The 17,489-nt window shown below is 44.9% G+C and overlaps 1 protein-coding gene across 2 annotated transcripts in view; it reads right to left on the minus strand.

The window, feature by feature from the left end:
- Positions 1–2,939: 2,939 nt before the first annotated feature.
- The window catches only part of LOC143293895 (uncharacterized), a 22,459-nt gene continuing 7,909 nt past the window's right edge, over positions 2,940–17,489 (minus strand). For both annotated transcript variants that reach the window (XM_076605243.1, XM_076605242.1), the window contains exons 3-4: positions 14,744–14,894; positions 2,940–8,213 (exon numbers count right to left, since the gene is read on the minus strand). In XM_076605243.1, the coding sequence (XP_076461358.1) occupies positions 5,971–8,213; positions 14,744–14,894 (2,394 nt within the window). In that variant the 3' untranslated portion in view covers positions 2,940–5,970. The remainder of the gene's footprint in view (positions 8,214–14,743; positions 14,895–17,489) is intronic.

The following is a 17,489-nucleotide window of genomic DNA, read 5'->3' on the forward strand; positions in this document are numbered from 1 at the left end:
GGGTGTCGGAGGGGATGGGGAGGCGGGTGGGGGAGGGGCGTTCGACTTGGCAAAGTGCCGGCCTCACGGCAGCGCGGCGCAGAGGTGAAAAAAAAAAGAAAAAAAAGGGACTGATTATATATTATTATGCATGCATTCACGTTATATCGGTGATGGCTGTGTTCTGTTGTGAGAGCTTTCGCTTACTTTTCAAGCCTGTCTCCTCTCCGTCTCGCCCAAACCTTAAATCTACAGGGGGCGGTTGGTGTGTGTGTGTGTGTGTGTGGAGGGGTTGGGGGCGAGGGGGGGGGGGTGTTTGTTGTTGTTGTTGTTGTTGTTGATGTTGATGTTGTTGTTGTTGTGTGTGTGTGTGTGTGTGTGTGTGTGTGTGTGTGTGTTTTAGACAGTATTTTTGCGCAGATTGCGCAGATGTCACAGAGGCCGAGGCGGGGGGGAATGGGAGGGTGTGTGTGGGGGGGGGGGGGAGAGACAAAAGACAAGACAAAACGAGAAAAACCAATGGTTTATTGTACATCGGCCTCATGCCATTGTACAAACACATGGGAATGAGATGCGTAGGAGGGGTGGGGGGGGGGGGGGCGGGGAGGGGGGGGAGGGGGTGCAGGGTCTGGGTGCGGTAGGGGAGAGGGGGGGCGGGGCGGGGGGAGATCAGAGGGAGTGTGGGAAGGAGAGAGAGAGAGAGCACTGAACACTGAACACTGAAATGTTTCATGTCATTAGCTGTAAAGCTCTAGTGACACAGCAGGTACAAATCAGAACAAAAATGGTGCAGAACAAAACAAAAACAAGAGAGGCAAGGCCTTCAAGACTCACTTGTGATAAATTAAGTCCCCTAGCATTAATTACAGAGTAATTTCCCTTTTTTACTATCTGCACCAAAAAACGTTTGCAAAATAAATAAAAAATTCCATGCTTAGCAAAAGAAGTTCTTGTTTGAACAAAAAATGATAATAATGACTCCTCTTGTTGTTGTGTCAGAATAAGAGGTCAAAGTGCCAAGTTTAGAGAATACAAAAAATATAAATATAAGAGTAAATGCAGTTTGCACATAATTAGGCTTTAAAAAAAATTGTGCCCATCCCAGAGGTGCAATATTGTTTTAAACAAAATGACTGGAAAGAACTGAATTTTTCCTATTTTTATGCCAAATTTGGTGTCAACTGACAAAGTATTTGCAGAGAAAATGTCAATGTTAAAGTTTACCACGGACACACACACACACACACACACACACACACACACACACACACACACACACACACACACACACAGAGAGAGAGAGAGAGAGAGAGAGAGAGAGAGAGAGAGACAACCGAACACCGGGTTAAAACATAGACTCACTTTGTTTACACAAGTGAGTCAAAAAATGGAACACGGAAAGGAAAAACATAATCCAAGTAAACTAAACTGCTAAGCCGGGGATAAGCGGCACTTCGGTACTTTTGTCATTTGCTTAAAATGTCCATGTGGCAGGCGGGTACCGTGCCTTCTCCCCCGCACCCCCCCCCCCCCCCCCCCCCCCACCCCCCACCTCCCCTCAGTCGTTCGTCTCCAAGGTTTGAACAGTACTCAGGAAACAAAGTACATATTATAATCCGTATAATAATTATTTAAGCATGTGACATCGACACACATCATATCAATACGAACGCATCACAAAGCACATATAAATCATATAACACATCAGAAAAATACATTGTCGAGAGACAGACAGAGAGACAGAGACAGAGAGATAGAACACTGACCGATTTATTGTGCGTTCCTAATCAGTGGTACGTGCGGTACAAAGTGAAGCGAAAGTGACGGGGCAGAGATCGTGAGATAGATTAAACTATAAACATTTTTTTTTTCTTGTTTCTTTTTTTTTTTCTAAGGAGGCAGTTTAAAACATAATCATCATCATCACCATCAACAACAACAACAACACAAATATCGAGGTAAAGTCCATTGTTAGCATCCGGAATTCCGGAACCTATTTTACATTGCTATTTTTGTACAGGTATGAAACGACGTTATCATTACGACATTTAGTAGATGTTGTAACCGATTCAGTTTTCAGTGGATTTCAACGTGAAACTACAACGACAAAAATTAAGAAAGAAAGAAAGGAAGATTAGATATGTAAGACACTTCAACCCTGAGTATATATTGCGAAAGCAGTTTCAGTCGATATCAAAGGTTTCTGTCTAACTAAATTCTTGCTCAACAGTTTATATTATAAGAGTTTCCTTTGCTTCTTCTTCTTCTTCTTCTTCTTCTTCATTCTCTTATTTTGCCTCGACAGAATATTTGGCAAGTGTTGTGTGGTCAACTATATTTTCGGATGAATGAATACCGATTGGATCATGTCTTAATGCGGAGTGGAATGAACGTGGTCTACTTTTGCTTCGGACTGAGACGTCCTTCGTACAACGAAACTGAAACTAGGTTTCAGTTTGGACATCTTGAAAGTACACTTATGTGCGCGAGACACACACACACACACACACACACACACACACACACACACACACACACACACACAGAGAGAGAGAGAGAGAGAGAGAGAGAGAGGGAGCGGCTTGGCCATTCGAACACACACACACACACACACACACACACACACACACACACACACACACATATATATATATATATATATAAACACACACACACACACACGTACACACAAAGCAACAGCAACAACAACCACGCGCGCGCGCGCAAATACACACACACACACACACGTACACACACACACACGCACACACACACGCACGCACGCACACACACACACACACACACACACACACACACACACACACACACACACACACACACACACACACTCACTCACTCACTCACACACATACACACGCAAAACAACAACAACGCGCGCGCACGTAAACACACACACACACACACACACACACACACACACACACACACGCACGCACGCACACACACACACACACTCACTCACACACATACACACGCAAAACAACAACAACAAACACGCGCGCGCACGCAAACACAAACACACACACACACGCACGCAGGCACGCACACACACGCACGCATGCACGCACGTACGCACACACACACTCACACACATACACACGCAAAACAACAACAACAACAACCACGCGCGCGCACGCAAACAAACACACACACACACTCACACACACACACACACACACACACACACACACACACACACAGCATTATGCAGTGCCAGATCCTGTTTATTTCCTCCTTTCCCCGTCCGACTTCCAACCTCCCCCCTACCCAACGTAAAATTTTTTTCTTTCCTTTTTTTTTTCTTTTCTTTTATGCTAATACCAATCACTCCCAGGAGTGTGGGAGTATTGCTGTAGCAAAGCCATTGAATCTTGTGACCTGGCCATACTGACATCGTTTTCATTCAGTGGAATACACCGACATATACAGCAGAGCTGGACTGAGCAACCGTTGTATTTCTTCTCCAACGAAACCCGCTTTCGTGAGTTAATCGTCTGGTCTTCCGCTTTTTCTTCTGAACATTTAAACAACGTATGGTGGACTGTTATAAAACAAGACTGGTCAAACAAACTGTATAGTAGTAATCGTTCTGAAACATGCCGTTCCTTTAAATCATTGTTGCAGCCAGTAAAATATCTATTTATTTGATCTTACCATTTCGAAATTCAGATCGTCTTTCATTAATATTCAGATTTGGAGTAAACGAACTTAAAGTTAATGAGCGTTGTAGTTTTTGTGGAGGGTACGAAAACGAAATTCATGTACTGGCAATTTGTCCACAATACTATATTCTGAGAATGAAATACTTATACAAAATTTAAGGATTCCCATATTACCCCACTTACTTCAAAATGTCAACAGCATTGTGTCAAGAGATGTAGCAATGTTTGTGTTTTATGCGTTATAACAGAGAGCAGAAAGCGCTCAGTCTTGGATGAAAGACATGTTCCTCAGTTACCCTTAGCTTTTTATTTAGTTTTGTTGCATTATCAGTTTATTCTTTCCAACATTTTGTTGTTCATCCAACTCAAGGTTGGGTTTTCATATGTGTGTGTGTATAACACGTGCGTTCATATGTATAGAGGTCGGTGGCCTTACATTAACTCACTCAGTACGGCCAGTCCTCTCTTCTCCTCTACACAGACCCCTCGGATGTCCAGTGGGTGTCTGAATGACCCAAACTTTAGCTTCCATCGTCAGAATTGTGGTATCTTTGTCAACATTCATGTCTTCAGTATAAGAGCCTTCCCCTTGCAATATTTTGATGATGGTAATTGGGGTGAAACGCTGTTAACGTCGTCTCTTTCGCCGTTCGTATGGAAAGAGTTAAAACAGTTCTGAGTGAGTTCTTCTTCTTCTTCTACGACTACTACTACTACGATTTCTACTACTACTACTACTACTGCTACTACCGTAGCGGTCTGAGACTGATGACCTGACAACCAGCTCTCTCCATCTCTCCCTCTTCCTTGTCTCTCATCAGGGCGTGGTTCAGTCTCAGGCCTACTGTCCATTCTGGGATGTGTGTCCTCCAATCTCTCTCTCTCTCTCTTTTTCTGTCTGCCTCTCCTTCTCCTTCCTTACGCCGTGCCTTTGCAGGAATGTCTTAGCAAGGTGGTACCTGTTCAAGTAAGCAGTCAGTCCGACTATCATCGAATCGGAATGATGTCTGATATGTGTTTCCATGCACGGTTCTGACAAAAGATCGTCAAAGTGTTTGTCTGAAGGGGCAGGGAGTGGCCATGTTGGAGAGTTGAAACCGAAATCAGTCACACGAAGACTACGAAATAAAAACTCGCATCGCATCAACAGAAACTGACGCGAGCTGTGAAGTAGGCGACCAGTCACCAGACGAGTTAGACACTGTACTGATTGGCTCCGACACCTAGCACGTACACTCACACCGTGATTCTGAAGAGGTGCCCTCTCACAGGGTAGAATTTCACAAGTGGTAGATAAGGCTTTTGGTTATTATTTTTACCAGGTAATTATGAACACTCCTGTTAACAGTCGTGTGGAAACTCCCGTTGACAGTCGTGTCAAATTAAAAGCCTGGCAATATCACTCCAGGTCCTTCTCTAGGTCCTTGGCAGCCTGGCACTATCATTCTAGGTCCTTGGATCCAATGCACTTGCTAAATCAGTTCTCCAAGGAACTGGAGAGGGGGGGTGAGAGGGCCGGGGGTTGTGGTGGTGGAGAGACCCATGAACTGATAACATTGCAGAATGGACAGGTAAAACCATTTGCAGAGACCCAGGCTTTGACACACAACCAACAGACCTGGAGGAATCTGGTGAACAGTTCTTCTGTACAGTGCCCCACTGACTCTTCACAGAGTTGACGGAGAAGAAGGAGAAGAAGAAGGTTGCACGGAGACACACGTCCCTACACAATTCAAACGCAGATTGTAACTGACCTCTTTTAATTCTGGTCAAGCAGCAACGCTTAGATTTGATGCAGACTGCAGCTTGTGACACTGTATAAATGGCCGTCTCTGCACCATATGTCATACTCAGAAGGAACAATAATGAATCAACATATTCACATCCATGTATACGTTTGGTTTCGTCACGACTTTTGTTCATCTATCATGTGTCAAACGTAGAATGCTATTGATTTATCAGTGCTGCCATTTGCAAATTCGCAAACATTGGAATCGTTCATGTGCTGGAATCTGAAAATGTGCAATGGGTTTAGTGCTGTTTATCAGATGTGATTTTCAGTTTCTCCAAAAAGAGAGGAGAAAAAAAGTTAAGGCATTCATGTGTTGAATCTGAATAAATGTTCAATAGATACACACGCCCGCTGTCTGACAGACCGAGAAGAAGCAGGCTGGACCACTTTCCGATCTTCCTGTTCTTCTGCGTGCCCCGGGCCATGCTGTCAGATGGTCAATCCGGTTTGCAGCGCAAAGTCCGCTGTCCTCCGCAGTGCAGCAGGTGGTGGTGCTCCCCCAGAGCTCCTTCCGGTCTATTCATCTGCTGCAGTGTCAGACTCTTCTTCCTCGTCGTGGCAGCCAGTCTCGGAGATGAGGGTGCTGAATGCAGGAAGGGCACTGCAAGCTGGTATCTCCACACTGGCGTCCCTCTGAGCCTCAAACCTCTGCAGCTCCTCAGGGCCGAGAAGAACGCCGGGTTTGGACATGGCGAACATCGGCATGCTCGGGTCCTGCTGGCTGCTGAAGTCACTGGAGCACGGGACGTGGCTGAGGGATGAGGACCCCTGTCCAGGGTGGTAGGCCTCCTGTCCCGTCCCTCTGACGGCTCGGTCTTGGGTTCCATCACGCGTTGAACCACCATGGCTTTCTGTGACGTGTGGCGTCATGCATTGCTCTGGCTCTGGCTCTGGCTCTGGCTCTGGCTGGTTTCGTCTTTCCAAATTTACCTGGTTGTCATAGGTTTGATCACAAGTTGAACCACCATTGGTTTCTATCATGCGAGACGCCGTACCGTCCTCAGTCTGGTTTCGCCGTTCCATCTTTACCTGGGTGTCTTGGGTTTGAAAGCAGTTTGAACCGCCATGGCTTTCTGTCAGGTGAGACATCGTGCCTTCAGCTGGTTCAGTCTGGTTTCGTCGTTCCATCTTTACCTGGGTGTCGTGGTGGAGAATGTAATCAGAATAGCAGAACGTGGACAGACCTGACGTGTAGGGACACTGCCGGAGTTGTGTGGAACTTCCTTGGTGCTGTGACGGTTCCTTGGGTCGGGTCTGGGGATGGTCACAGTTGTCAGAGAGGTCCCTGGTGGGCTGCTTTATGGCGGTGTCCCCCACGTTCTCCAAACTGCCTGCAGACCCCGTCAGGTGCTGCGGTTCCCTCTGAAGGTGAGTCTGCTGGCAGGCTGTGTGGTGAGACGTGTTCTGGTGACCCTGGAGGTGCTCTGTCCTGTCGGAACTCTGTTGAGAATTCTGTGCTGGTCCTGCATTCGGCATGGCCCCTGTGAGCTGTCCTGCCGAGTTCAATATCACCGGTGGATGGTCGTCATGGCTTCCACGGCCGGACGAAAATATTGTTTCAATGACATTCTGATCTGAGAAATTCACATGATTTCCCTCCCCGTACACAACAATCTTTTTGATGATGATGTTGGTAGCAGCTGCCGTCCTGCCCACTGTGGGAACAGTGAACTGTGAGCCAAGACCCGCCCCTCCACCATCGCCGCCGTTGTGCCTTGCTGGGTCTTCTGGCTGCTCCGGCTGAACGTCTTCAGCGGACAGGTCTCCGTCTGTCTGAACGTTGGAGCGGCCCTGTGAGAGACTGGCAAGATGTCCAGCGCCCTGTGCAGACGGATGACCCGTCAAGCCCTGTGACGTGTCACCTTGTAGAGAAATATTTCCGCCGTGCTCGGTGGTGTCAGCAAAAGCGTTATTCTCCACAGACTCCATGATGTTCAGAGCCAGGTCGGCAGGCTCGCGGCGCCCACAGTTGGAGCTGATTCCGTCCTCCGCGGCTCTTCCACACGTCGGCTGAAGCCCGGACCCCACAGGAGCAAAGCGCCCACCACCAGCAGAGACGGCCCCTTCACCCAGTCTGATGGGAACCAGAGCGGAGCTGTCCGTCACTGGCACTGACTCGGACGATCGAACCGGCATTGACTGTGAGCGATGGTGTGGCAGTGGCGCAGACGCCGCGTTGTTCCTGGAGATGTTAGCCAGGATCTCCTGCACGGTGATGCCCTCGTCAAAAGACCCGCAAGGCCGTGAGCCGGGAGGAGGAATCACTCCCCTTCCACCACCCCCTTCCCGGGCCTCGGATCTCAACAGACGCTGCAGCGCCCCGCCCCCCGCACCCTCCCAGCTCTCTGCAGACTGCGGAAAGCCGCCCTGCGCCGAGTGAAACCCGGAAGTGGCGTGACTGCTCTTCCCGCCGCCGCTGGGCATGGAAGGGTGGTCCCCCTTCACGTAGCCGTGAGGGTCAAAGGGCTGGGAGGGATGCACGGGGGTGTAATGGGGCGTGCGGGGAGGGGGAGGGGGAAGGAAACTGACAGGGACGTGTTGGACGCATTTTGAGGGATCAGGATATGAAAACCTCGGCGATGTCTCAGGCGCTGTGTGTGTTGCAGGGCCTTGCTCCGTGTGCCCAGGGTGGTGAAGGTGGGGGAGGTGCTGACGTGGGCGGAAGTCACGTGCTGGGAGCGGGGTGACAGGCTGGTGCTGCGCTTGGTACTGCGCATGCGCCGCATTACCTTCCGGACCGCCAGCCGGCAGGAGGATACCTGTGTGGTGGGTGAACACTCCCTTGGTAAAGGTTCTCTGATCCCGTTATTATTATTATTATTATTATTATTATTATTATTATTATTATTATTGTTGTTGTTGTTGTTGTTGTTGTTGTTATCATCATCCTCATCAATATCATCCTCATCATCATCATTAGTAGCAGCAGATGTGCGGAGTGATGGCCTAGAGGTAACGCGTCCGCCTCGGAAGCGAGAGAATCTGAGCGCACTGGTTCGAACCACACCGGCAGTCGCCAGTATTTTCTTCCACACCTCTAGACCTTGAGGGGTGGTCTGGACGCTAGTCATTCGGATGAGACGATAAACCGAGGTCTCGTGTGCAGCATGCACTTAGCGCACGTAAAAGAACCCACGGTTACAAAAGGGTTGTTTCTGTCAAAAATCTGTAGAAAAATCCACTTCGATAGGAAAAACAAATAAAACTGCAGGCAAAAACAAAAATGGGTTGCGCTGTTAGTGTAGCGACGCGTTCTCCCTGGGGAGAGCAGCCCGAATTTCACACAGAGAAATCTCTTGTGACAAAAATGAGTAATACAAATAGTAGTAGTAGCAATAGCATTATCAATTCTTATACAGCGCCGATCTTCGGTTAGATACCAAACTCAATCGTGTATACATGTATAATAATTTATCGCCATTTGCACAACAGGCCTCCCCTCGGTAAAGAGGCGAGAGAGTGTTGGTTCGAATCCCGCTCTCGCCCTTTCTCCCAAGTTTGACTGGAAACATCCAACTGAGCGTGTAGTCGTTCGGATCAGACAATAAACCGGAGCCCCGTGTGCAGCACACACTCGGCGCACTGAAAAAAAAATATAAGAACCCATGGCAACATAAATGGTGTCCTCTGGCAAAATTATGTTGAAGGACTCCACTCAGATAGGTAGACAAATGTATGATAAGCATGCACTCAGAGGCCTGACAAGCGCGTTGGGTTATGCTGCTGTCAGGCATCTGCTAAATGGATGTGCCCTAGCGTGTATGGATTTGTTCGAACGCATTGAAACGTCGTTCAGAAAGCGAAAGTTGTTCACTTCTACGTTCCCCCTCCCCCCCTTTTTTTTCTTTTTTTGAGGGCTGGATTTTTTTTTTTTTTTTAAGAAAAAAAACACTTTTTTCTAGACGGTTTACCCTGAAAAAAAATGAAAAAAAAATTCATTGATTTATCTATTCTGTTTCTGATTTGGTTCGTTCTTTTGGGACGCTACTTTTGCTTTCAGGAAAGACACACAAACTCAGCGATGCTGTTTCCTAGAACCACGATGAATCCCCGTCGCTCTTCCCTCCAGAAACAGCAGCGCCAGAACCAACCTGGCAGGAAAAGCTCTGCTGCCAGCGGTACCAATCTGCTCAGCAGAGGTACTGTATCCTGTGTATATTTTGTTGGTGTATTGTACATTGTATTACGCTTTATCACAACAGATTTCTTGGTGTGAAATTCGGGCTGCTCTCCCCAGGGAGAGCGCGTCACTACAGTGCAGCGGCACCCACTTTTTGTTCCGTCTGCAAGTGTATTTGTTTTTCCTACAGGATTTTGCCAGGCACAAACCTTTTGTTGCCGTGGGTTCTTTTCCGTGCGCTAAGTTTCATTGGACCTGTCATCTGGAACAAACTCCTTATTCTGTCCGACACGCTCAGTCTTTGTCCTCATTCAAATCAGCTCTCAAAAACTCACCTTTTCCACGGTTGTTACGATTAGTTTTCCCACCCTGTGTGTCTGTCTGCGATTGTTGGTGGGTGGAGAGAGGAATGGTGCTGTATGAATGCCTGGTGTGTGTGTGTGTGTGTGTGTGTGTGTGTGTGTGTGTGTGTGACCTGTTTATTTTGTGATGCATGTAGGCAAATGAATGTGATGTGAAGTGTATCTGCATCAATGGATGTATGTCTAATTGTATTATTTTGTAAACGCTCCTGGGCTCTCCGGAGATAGGGCGTACACAATATTAATTATCATTATTATTATTATTATTATTATTAAGTACATGCTACACACGGGGCTTCGGTTTATGGTTTCATCCGAACAGAACGGTTCAAGATATGCACTGTTCAGGCGGTGTGTGATCTTTCTTTCATTCTTAGTTTATTTGTCCGACTCTGGTTACAGTCTGTAATGTGAACACTCTAGTTTAGTACCAGAGCCCATTATCAAATAATAGTGATAATGATAACAATAATAAAGGGGTGGGGAAGATAAAAACAAGAGAAAAAAAAGATTTCAACGAAGAACAATGCTGACAATATAAGTGCATACCGCAGTATCGAGCAAAACATGTGGGTGTTTTTTCCTTTTTTGTCCAGTCAGAGACAGTGAAGCATCTCTACCCACTGGTTACTGATCATGGTATTCTGGAACTCGTAGACATTTAAAAAAAAAAGTCTTCGTTTTTGAAAAGAAAAAACGACAGCAAACAAGAAACCACGGAACAAGAAAATAACAGGAAAAAACATTAACACAAACAATTCCAAATTCATTTTGCATTGATGGACATTTTTTCCCCACCCCATCGCATGCTTGCTTTTCATTTTCTCTTTGTCAGCTGCATAGTTCTTACTTCAACTTTGTTTAAAAACCGATGCTACGATGGTTAAATTTCAGCCAGCAAAGACACCCGTCGCGCATTTAGCGTTTGGAAATATAGCTACTTTACAAAAATGATTTCTAGTTAAAACTTTCTTGTCGTCCATTGCATGTGCATTGTGATGTTTTTTTGGTGTTTTTTTTTTTTAGATAAAATAATGTGTATTAAATGCAGTCACTTCTATCAACTTTTCACGAAGAACAAGACATAGTGATCAGAATGACGTGATGTGCATAGACAGTGTTCTGTCGAGACCAGATCAACAAATAGAAGTGGCAGAATACAACCTAAAGAACTTGCTGTATATGATAGTAAGCCGTGTCCGACTATGACCATCAGAACAACAGAGGAGGCAACTGCTGTTCCGACTATTTGGGCTAGAATTTGATTATAGTGGAGAGTGTCTTGCCCAAGTTACATCCCCACTCTCTCGGCCAAGAGGGTTTTAGGACAGTCGGCGTTGGGATGGTTCCCAAAGGCCAACTAACCCCCCAAGGCTGCAGCACTAAGAGCCAGTGCAGTTTTACCTCCTAGTTTGAGAGTCATAGTCCTTCACAAAAGACTAAGCTGTAAATGATTTCCCATTGACTGGAGAAACCATTGATAATACAGCTCTCACTTTGCTGTTGGCCCAAATGTAAACTTACGTCAATCTGTGATATAAGCCGAGTGCTGGGCCGTAAAGAACTTGCTGTACATTGATTATAACGCCTGTGTTGGAGAACAGACATTTGGGCATTGTTCAGATGAGTTGGTTTTGATGTAAACCTGTTGTGTGTAACGGGGGGTTGTCCCAGTAATGTCTGGGTTTAAGTCCTTAAAAGTCCCTGTAATGTCCCTACATTTTGCTCCCACAGTCTGGATCATCCGTGTTTAACCCTTTCACCGCCAAGCTCGCATTTATGCACAGGCGTGGTAGAGGACCCATGTCACTGAAAGATGACCATTCATTGGTATGTTATCCATGAACCTACTGCTCTTAATGTTCAGTGGTAGGATAGGCCATATTTTCTATACCTCGCAGGGGGAATCCCCAGCTGTTCTTAGCCACTGTCTTGTCTGTGTTCATACCACAAGGGAATTTTGTACTCTAAATTGACTGGCGGTGAAAGGGTTAAAGCAAACAAATGAGAGAGAGAAAGAGAGAGACGCTTTACACTTTAATGTCATTGGCCATGAGGTCCTTATGACATGGGTGAATGCATCAACATACTTTCAATTATATATATATATATATATATATATATATATAAACACCCATAAATATTATAATAAACGAATGAAATGGTGAAAGCAAAATTGATAATGAAACATGACAAAGTTCCTTCTTTGAAAAAAAAGAAAAGAAAAAAAGATACTAACCAACAGGCCACCCAACACATAATAAATCCTTTCATTCATCTGTGTGTGTGTGTGTGTGTGAGAGAGAGAGAGAGAGAGAGAGAGAGAGAGAGAGAGAGAGAGAGAGACGAGACGAAACGAAACGAAACGAAATTTCATTTTACCAGAGTAATAAGATAAGCAAGTACACATGCTTTTTTTTTCCACCCAGCTCTGGACATATAAAAATTAAATCAAAATTTAAAAAAAAAGAAAGAAAAAAGAAAGACACACACAAACGCAAATATCAAGCACAAGAAAAAATAATCAAAGTACTAAATCGAGAAGAAGAAAAAAATGGGGAGGGGGGGGGGCCGGGTGGGGCGAGGGAAGATATTATCCATAGACCACAAACAAAATCACATACACATTCACGCACTGGGTGGGGGCGGGGGGGGGGGGGCGGAGAGAGAGAGAGATAGAGAGAGAGAGAGAGATAAAGAGAGAGAGAGATAGAGAGAGACAGAAAGAGAGAGAGGGAGAAAGAGAGAGAGCGAGAGAAAGAGAGAGAGAGCGAGCTAAGAAATGGTTTAATGTACATCGGCCTTGCGGCACAATGCGAAAGGAGCTCTGGGGCCGGGAAGGGGTTAAAACAAAAGTTTTTTAACCCTTTCACCGCCAGTCAATTTAGAGTGCAAATATGGCGTCTAAAAATAGCTGGGGATCTCCCCCTGTGATGTGTAGAAAACAAGACAACACAGCAAATACAATACAATACAACACAATACAGTACAATACGATACACTACACAGCAATTCAATACAACACAACACAACACAACACAACACAACAAATGCAATACAATACAATACAATACAACAGAGTACACTACGATACACTACATTGCAATTCAATACAACACAACACAACAAATGCAACTCAATACAACACAACACAACAAATATAATACAACACCGCACAATACAATACAATACAATACAATACAATATGATACACTACACTGCAGTCCAATACAACACAGCACAACAAATACAATACAATACAACAATACACATTACAATACGGTACACTACACTGCAATTCAACACAACACATCACAACACAACACAACACAACAAATACAATACAATACAACAGAGTACAATACGATACACTACATTGCAATTCAATACAACACAACACAACACAACAAATGCAATTCAATACAACACAACACAACACAACAAATATAATACAACACCACACAATACACAATACAATACAATATGCTACACTGCAGTCCAATACAACACAGCACAACAAAAACAATACAATACACATTACAATACGGTACACTACACTGCACTTCAACACAACACATCACAACAAATACAATACAATACAACAAATACAATACAACACAATACAATACAGTACAATACGATACACTACACTGCAATTCAAAACAACACAAGACAACACAAAAATACAACACAACACAATACAATACAGTACAATACGATACACTACACTGCAATTCAAAACAGCACAAGACAACACAAAAATACAATACAACACAATACAATACAATGCAATTCAGTACAACACCACACAACACAACAAATACAATACAACACAACACAATACAATACTATACACTACATTGAATTTCAGTACAGCACAACACAACACAACACGAACACAGTGATGCCAACAAACACAGTGACGAACCTAATGACGTCAGGTCCTCAACACAACACAACACAGCACAGCACAGCACAGCACAGCATAGTACAATACAACACAGCACAGCACAGCACAGCACAGCATAGTACAGCACAACACAGCACAGCACAGCATAGTACAATACAACACAGCACAGCACAGCACAGCATAGTACAGCACAACACAGCACAGCACAGCATAGTACAATACAACACAGCGCAGCACAGCACAGCACAGCACAACACAACACAGTGATGCCAACAAACACAGTGACGAACCTAATGACGTCAGGTCCTCAACACGACACACGACACAACACAACACCTCAACACAAAAAACACAACACAACACAACACAGTGATGCCAACAAACACATTGACGAACCTAATGACTTCAGGTCCTCAAAAGAACACAACACAACACGACACGACACGACACGACACGACACGACACGACACGACACAGTGATGTCAACAAACACAGTGACGAACCTAATGACGTCAGGTCCTCAACACAACACAACACAACACAACACAACACAACACAACACGACACAGTGATGCCCACTAACACAGTGTCGAACTTATTGACGTCAGGTCCTCAACACAACACAACACAACACAACACAACACAACACAACACAACACAGCACAACACGACACAGTGATGTCAACTAACGCAGTGACGAGCCTAATGACGTCAGGTCCTCAAAAGAACACAACAGAACACGACACGACACGACACGACACAGTGATGTCAACAAACACAGTGACGAACCTAATGAGGTCAGGTCTTCAACACAACACAACACAACAACACGACACAACACGACACAACAACACAACACAACACAACACAGTGATGCCAACTAACGCAGTGACGAACCTAATGACGTCAGGTCCTCAAACTGGTCTTGAACGGCTTGGAGGAAACGGGTCACGTGATGATTGCCCAGGTGTCTTTTCAGTGCCCTATACATGTAGCGGATCGTGGCCGAGCCGGGCTCCGTGCTGTTCAGCTTTCTTTCCACGATCTCCTGCAAGCATTGGTTGACTGGTTGATATGGGTACCCGCTTAATTCACACCTATCCTCGGTAAGAGACCAAGCTCTTGTATTGTATTGTATTTATCCTTTTATCACAACAGATTTCTCTGTGTGAAATTCGGGCTGCTCTCCCCAGCGAGAGCGCGTCGCTACACTACAGCGACACCCTTTTTTTGTATTTTTTCCTGCGTGCAGTTTTATTTGTTTGTTTTTTGTTTTTGTTTTTGTTATCGAAGTGGATTTTTCTACAAAATTTTGCCAGGAACAACGCTTTTTTTTTTCCGTGGGGTCTTTTACGTGCGCTAAGTGCATGCTGCACACGGGACCTCGGTTTATCGTCTCATGCGAATGACTAGCGTCCAGACCACCACTCAAGGTTTAGTGGAGGAGAAGAAAACATCGGCGGCTGAGCCGTGATTCGAACCAGCGCGCTCAGATTCTCTCGCTTCCTTGGCGGACGCATTACCTCTAGGCCATCACTCCACATAGCGATTTTATTCATGTGGTTGACGGGCGCAATAGCCGAATGGTTAAAGCGTTGGACTTTCAATCTGAGGGTCCCGGGTTCAAATCTCGGTGACGGCGCCTGGTGGGTAAAGGGTGGGGATTTTTCCGATCTCCCAGGTCAACATAGTGGAGACCTGCTAGTGCCTGAACCCCCTTCGTGTGTATACGCAAGCAAAAGATCAAATACGCACGTTAAAGATCCTGTAATCCATGTCAGCGTTCGGTGGGTTATGGAAACAAGTACATACCCAGCATGCACACCCCCGAAAGCGGAATATGGCTGCCTACATGGCGGGGTAAAAACGGTCATACACGTAAAAGCCCACTCGTGTATATACGAGTGAACGTGGGAATTGCAGCCCACGAACACAGAAGAAGAAGAAGACTCATGTGGTTGTTATCCCCCCTGAGAGAAGATACTCATATGATTGCACCCAAATAGAGAGAGAGAGAGAGAGAGAGAGAGAGAGAAATGTGTCTGTGTCTCTGTCTGTGTCCGTGTCTTTGTGTCTGTGTGTGTGTGTGTTTGTGCGCGCGCGAGCGCGTTTACATAATTATATTCATTGGTTTCTTTGTATGATCAAACTCGCAAAAAGACTGTTCTTGAGAAATCAGCAAGAAAGGCTTATGTCGAACTGATTGTTGTTCTTGTGAAGAAAAAAAAAGTTGAATTGAACAAAACAAAACTCCACTGAGTGAGCTATTTAAAAAAAAAAAAAAAAAAAAAATATATATATATATATATATATATATACACACACACACACATACATACATATATATATGATAGGTATGGGTAATTACGAACGATCCAGTTGAAGCGACCAGCTCAACGTGTGTACTGTAAAGAGAACATGTCGTGCGATAGTCAAACGTTGTTCTTTTGTTTTTGAAGGCTTTCGCCAACTGGTTGCACCAGGGAAAAGTTCGTCTGCTCATTCTTTTCAACGGTTTGTCGACGTTTGAAATAGGAGGGATGCCTGAGGGTAAATGCGAACGGGCAAGTCTAATTGCGAACGATGGCTTTGGGTACATTATGGGCAATTAAAACAGAAGCAGGTCTTCAACTTATTAGACATAACATATTATTGGAACATCGCACCAGGCTGTTGTATTGTTGGTTGTGATCGCACATGCACACAAACACACAAACAGACATTTAAACGCACACACCCCACACCGCACACAAATACACCCTTTTGAGCGTGCTCAGTAACTATGCAGCATCGTTCGCAAATAGACCCACGTCAAACTATCATTATGATCAAATTGCAAACGACAATATTTTGCAGATTCCTGTCAAAACTGATATTCTGATCTGTCACCAATATGCTTTCTTAAATTCTCCCAGCACTGGCTACGCTCATTTAACATATCCTATCAAATAAAACTATTCTATACTGTGTCGAAGTTCAAGTCCTGCAACTTGCTTCCCTTGATTTTCGGATATTGAGAGGGTGTTTGTAACCTTGGTCGGCAGTGGTGCGCGAAGAGAAGAAATAGCGCGGAAATAACCAAAAATAGCTGATGTTTGACTGGTTCTTTGAAATGGATATTCATTAAGGTATCAGGAAAAGGTCGAAACAGACGTTAAATTGTGAAATGCAACCGTTAAGAACGCTTCGAAGTGGTGCGGTATACGAATCGTTCGAAATTAATTACACGCTGTTCGCAGTTACCCATACCTATCCTATATATCGGGTGTCCCCCCAAAAAGTTAACCGCTTTTTGACAAGTATTTTCTCAGTGATGGAGAAACCGAATTTATTGAACATTTTTGCACAATAACCCTAGTGTATCACCAACATGTCTGCAAAATATCTAAACGTTCGGACGCAAATTATGCGAGTATTGTCAAATTCAAAACAGCATGTCAAAAAAATCGGTTTTACCAGTCCCTCCCCCACACCGGAAAAAGTTGGGGGAGAGGCCAGTGGCGAAACGATTCATTTTTGACTCACTTGTGTAAACAAAGTGAGTCTATGTTTTAACCCGGTGTTCGGTTGTCTGTGTGTGTGTGTGTGTGTGTGTGTGTGTGTGTGTGTGTGTGGTAAACTTTAACATTGACATTTTCTCTGC

This window comes from Babylonia areolata, chromosome 19 (assembly GCF_041734735.1).
Source record: "Babylonia areolata isolate BAREFJ2019XMU chromosome 19, ASM4173473v1, whole genome shotgun sequence".
In the NCBI taxonomy this organism is placed as follows: Eukaryota; Metazoa; Mollusca; class Gastropoda; order Neogastropoda; family Buccinidae; genus Babylonia; species Babylonia areolata.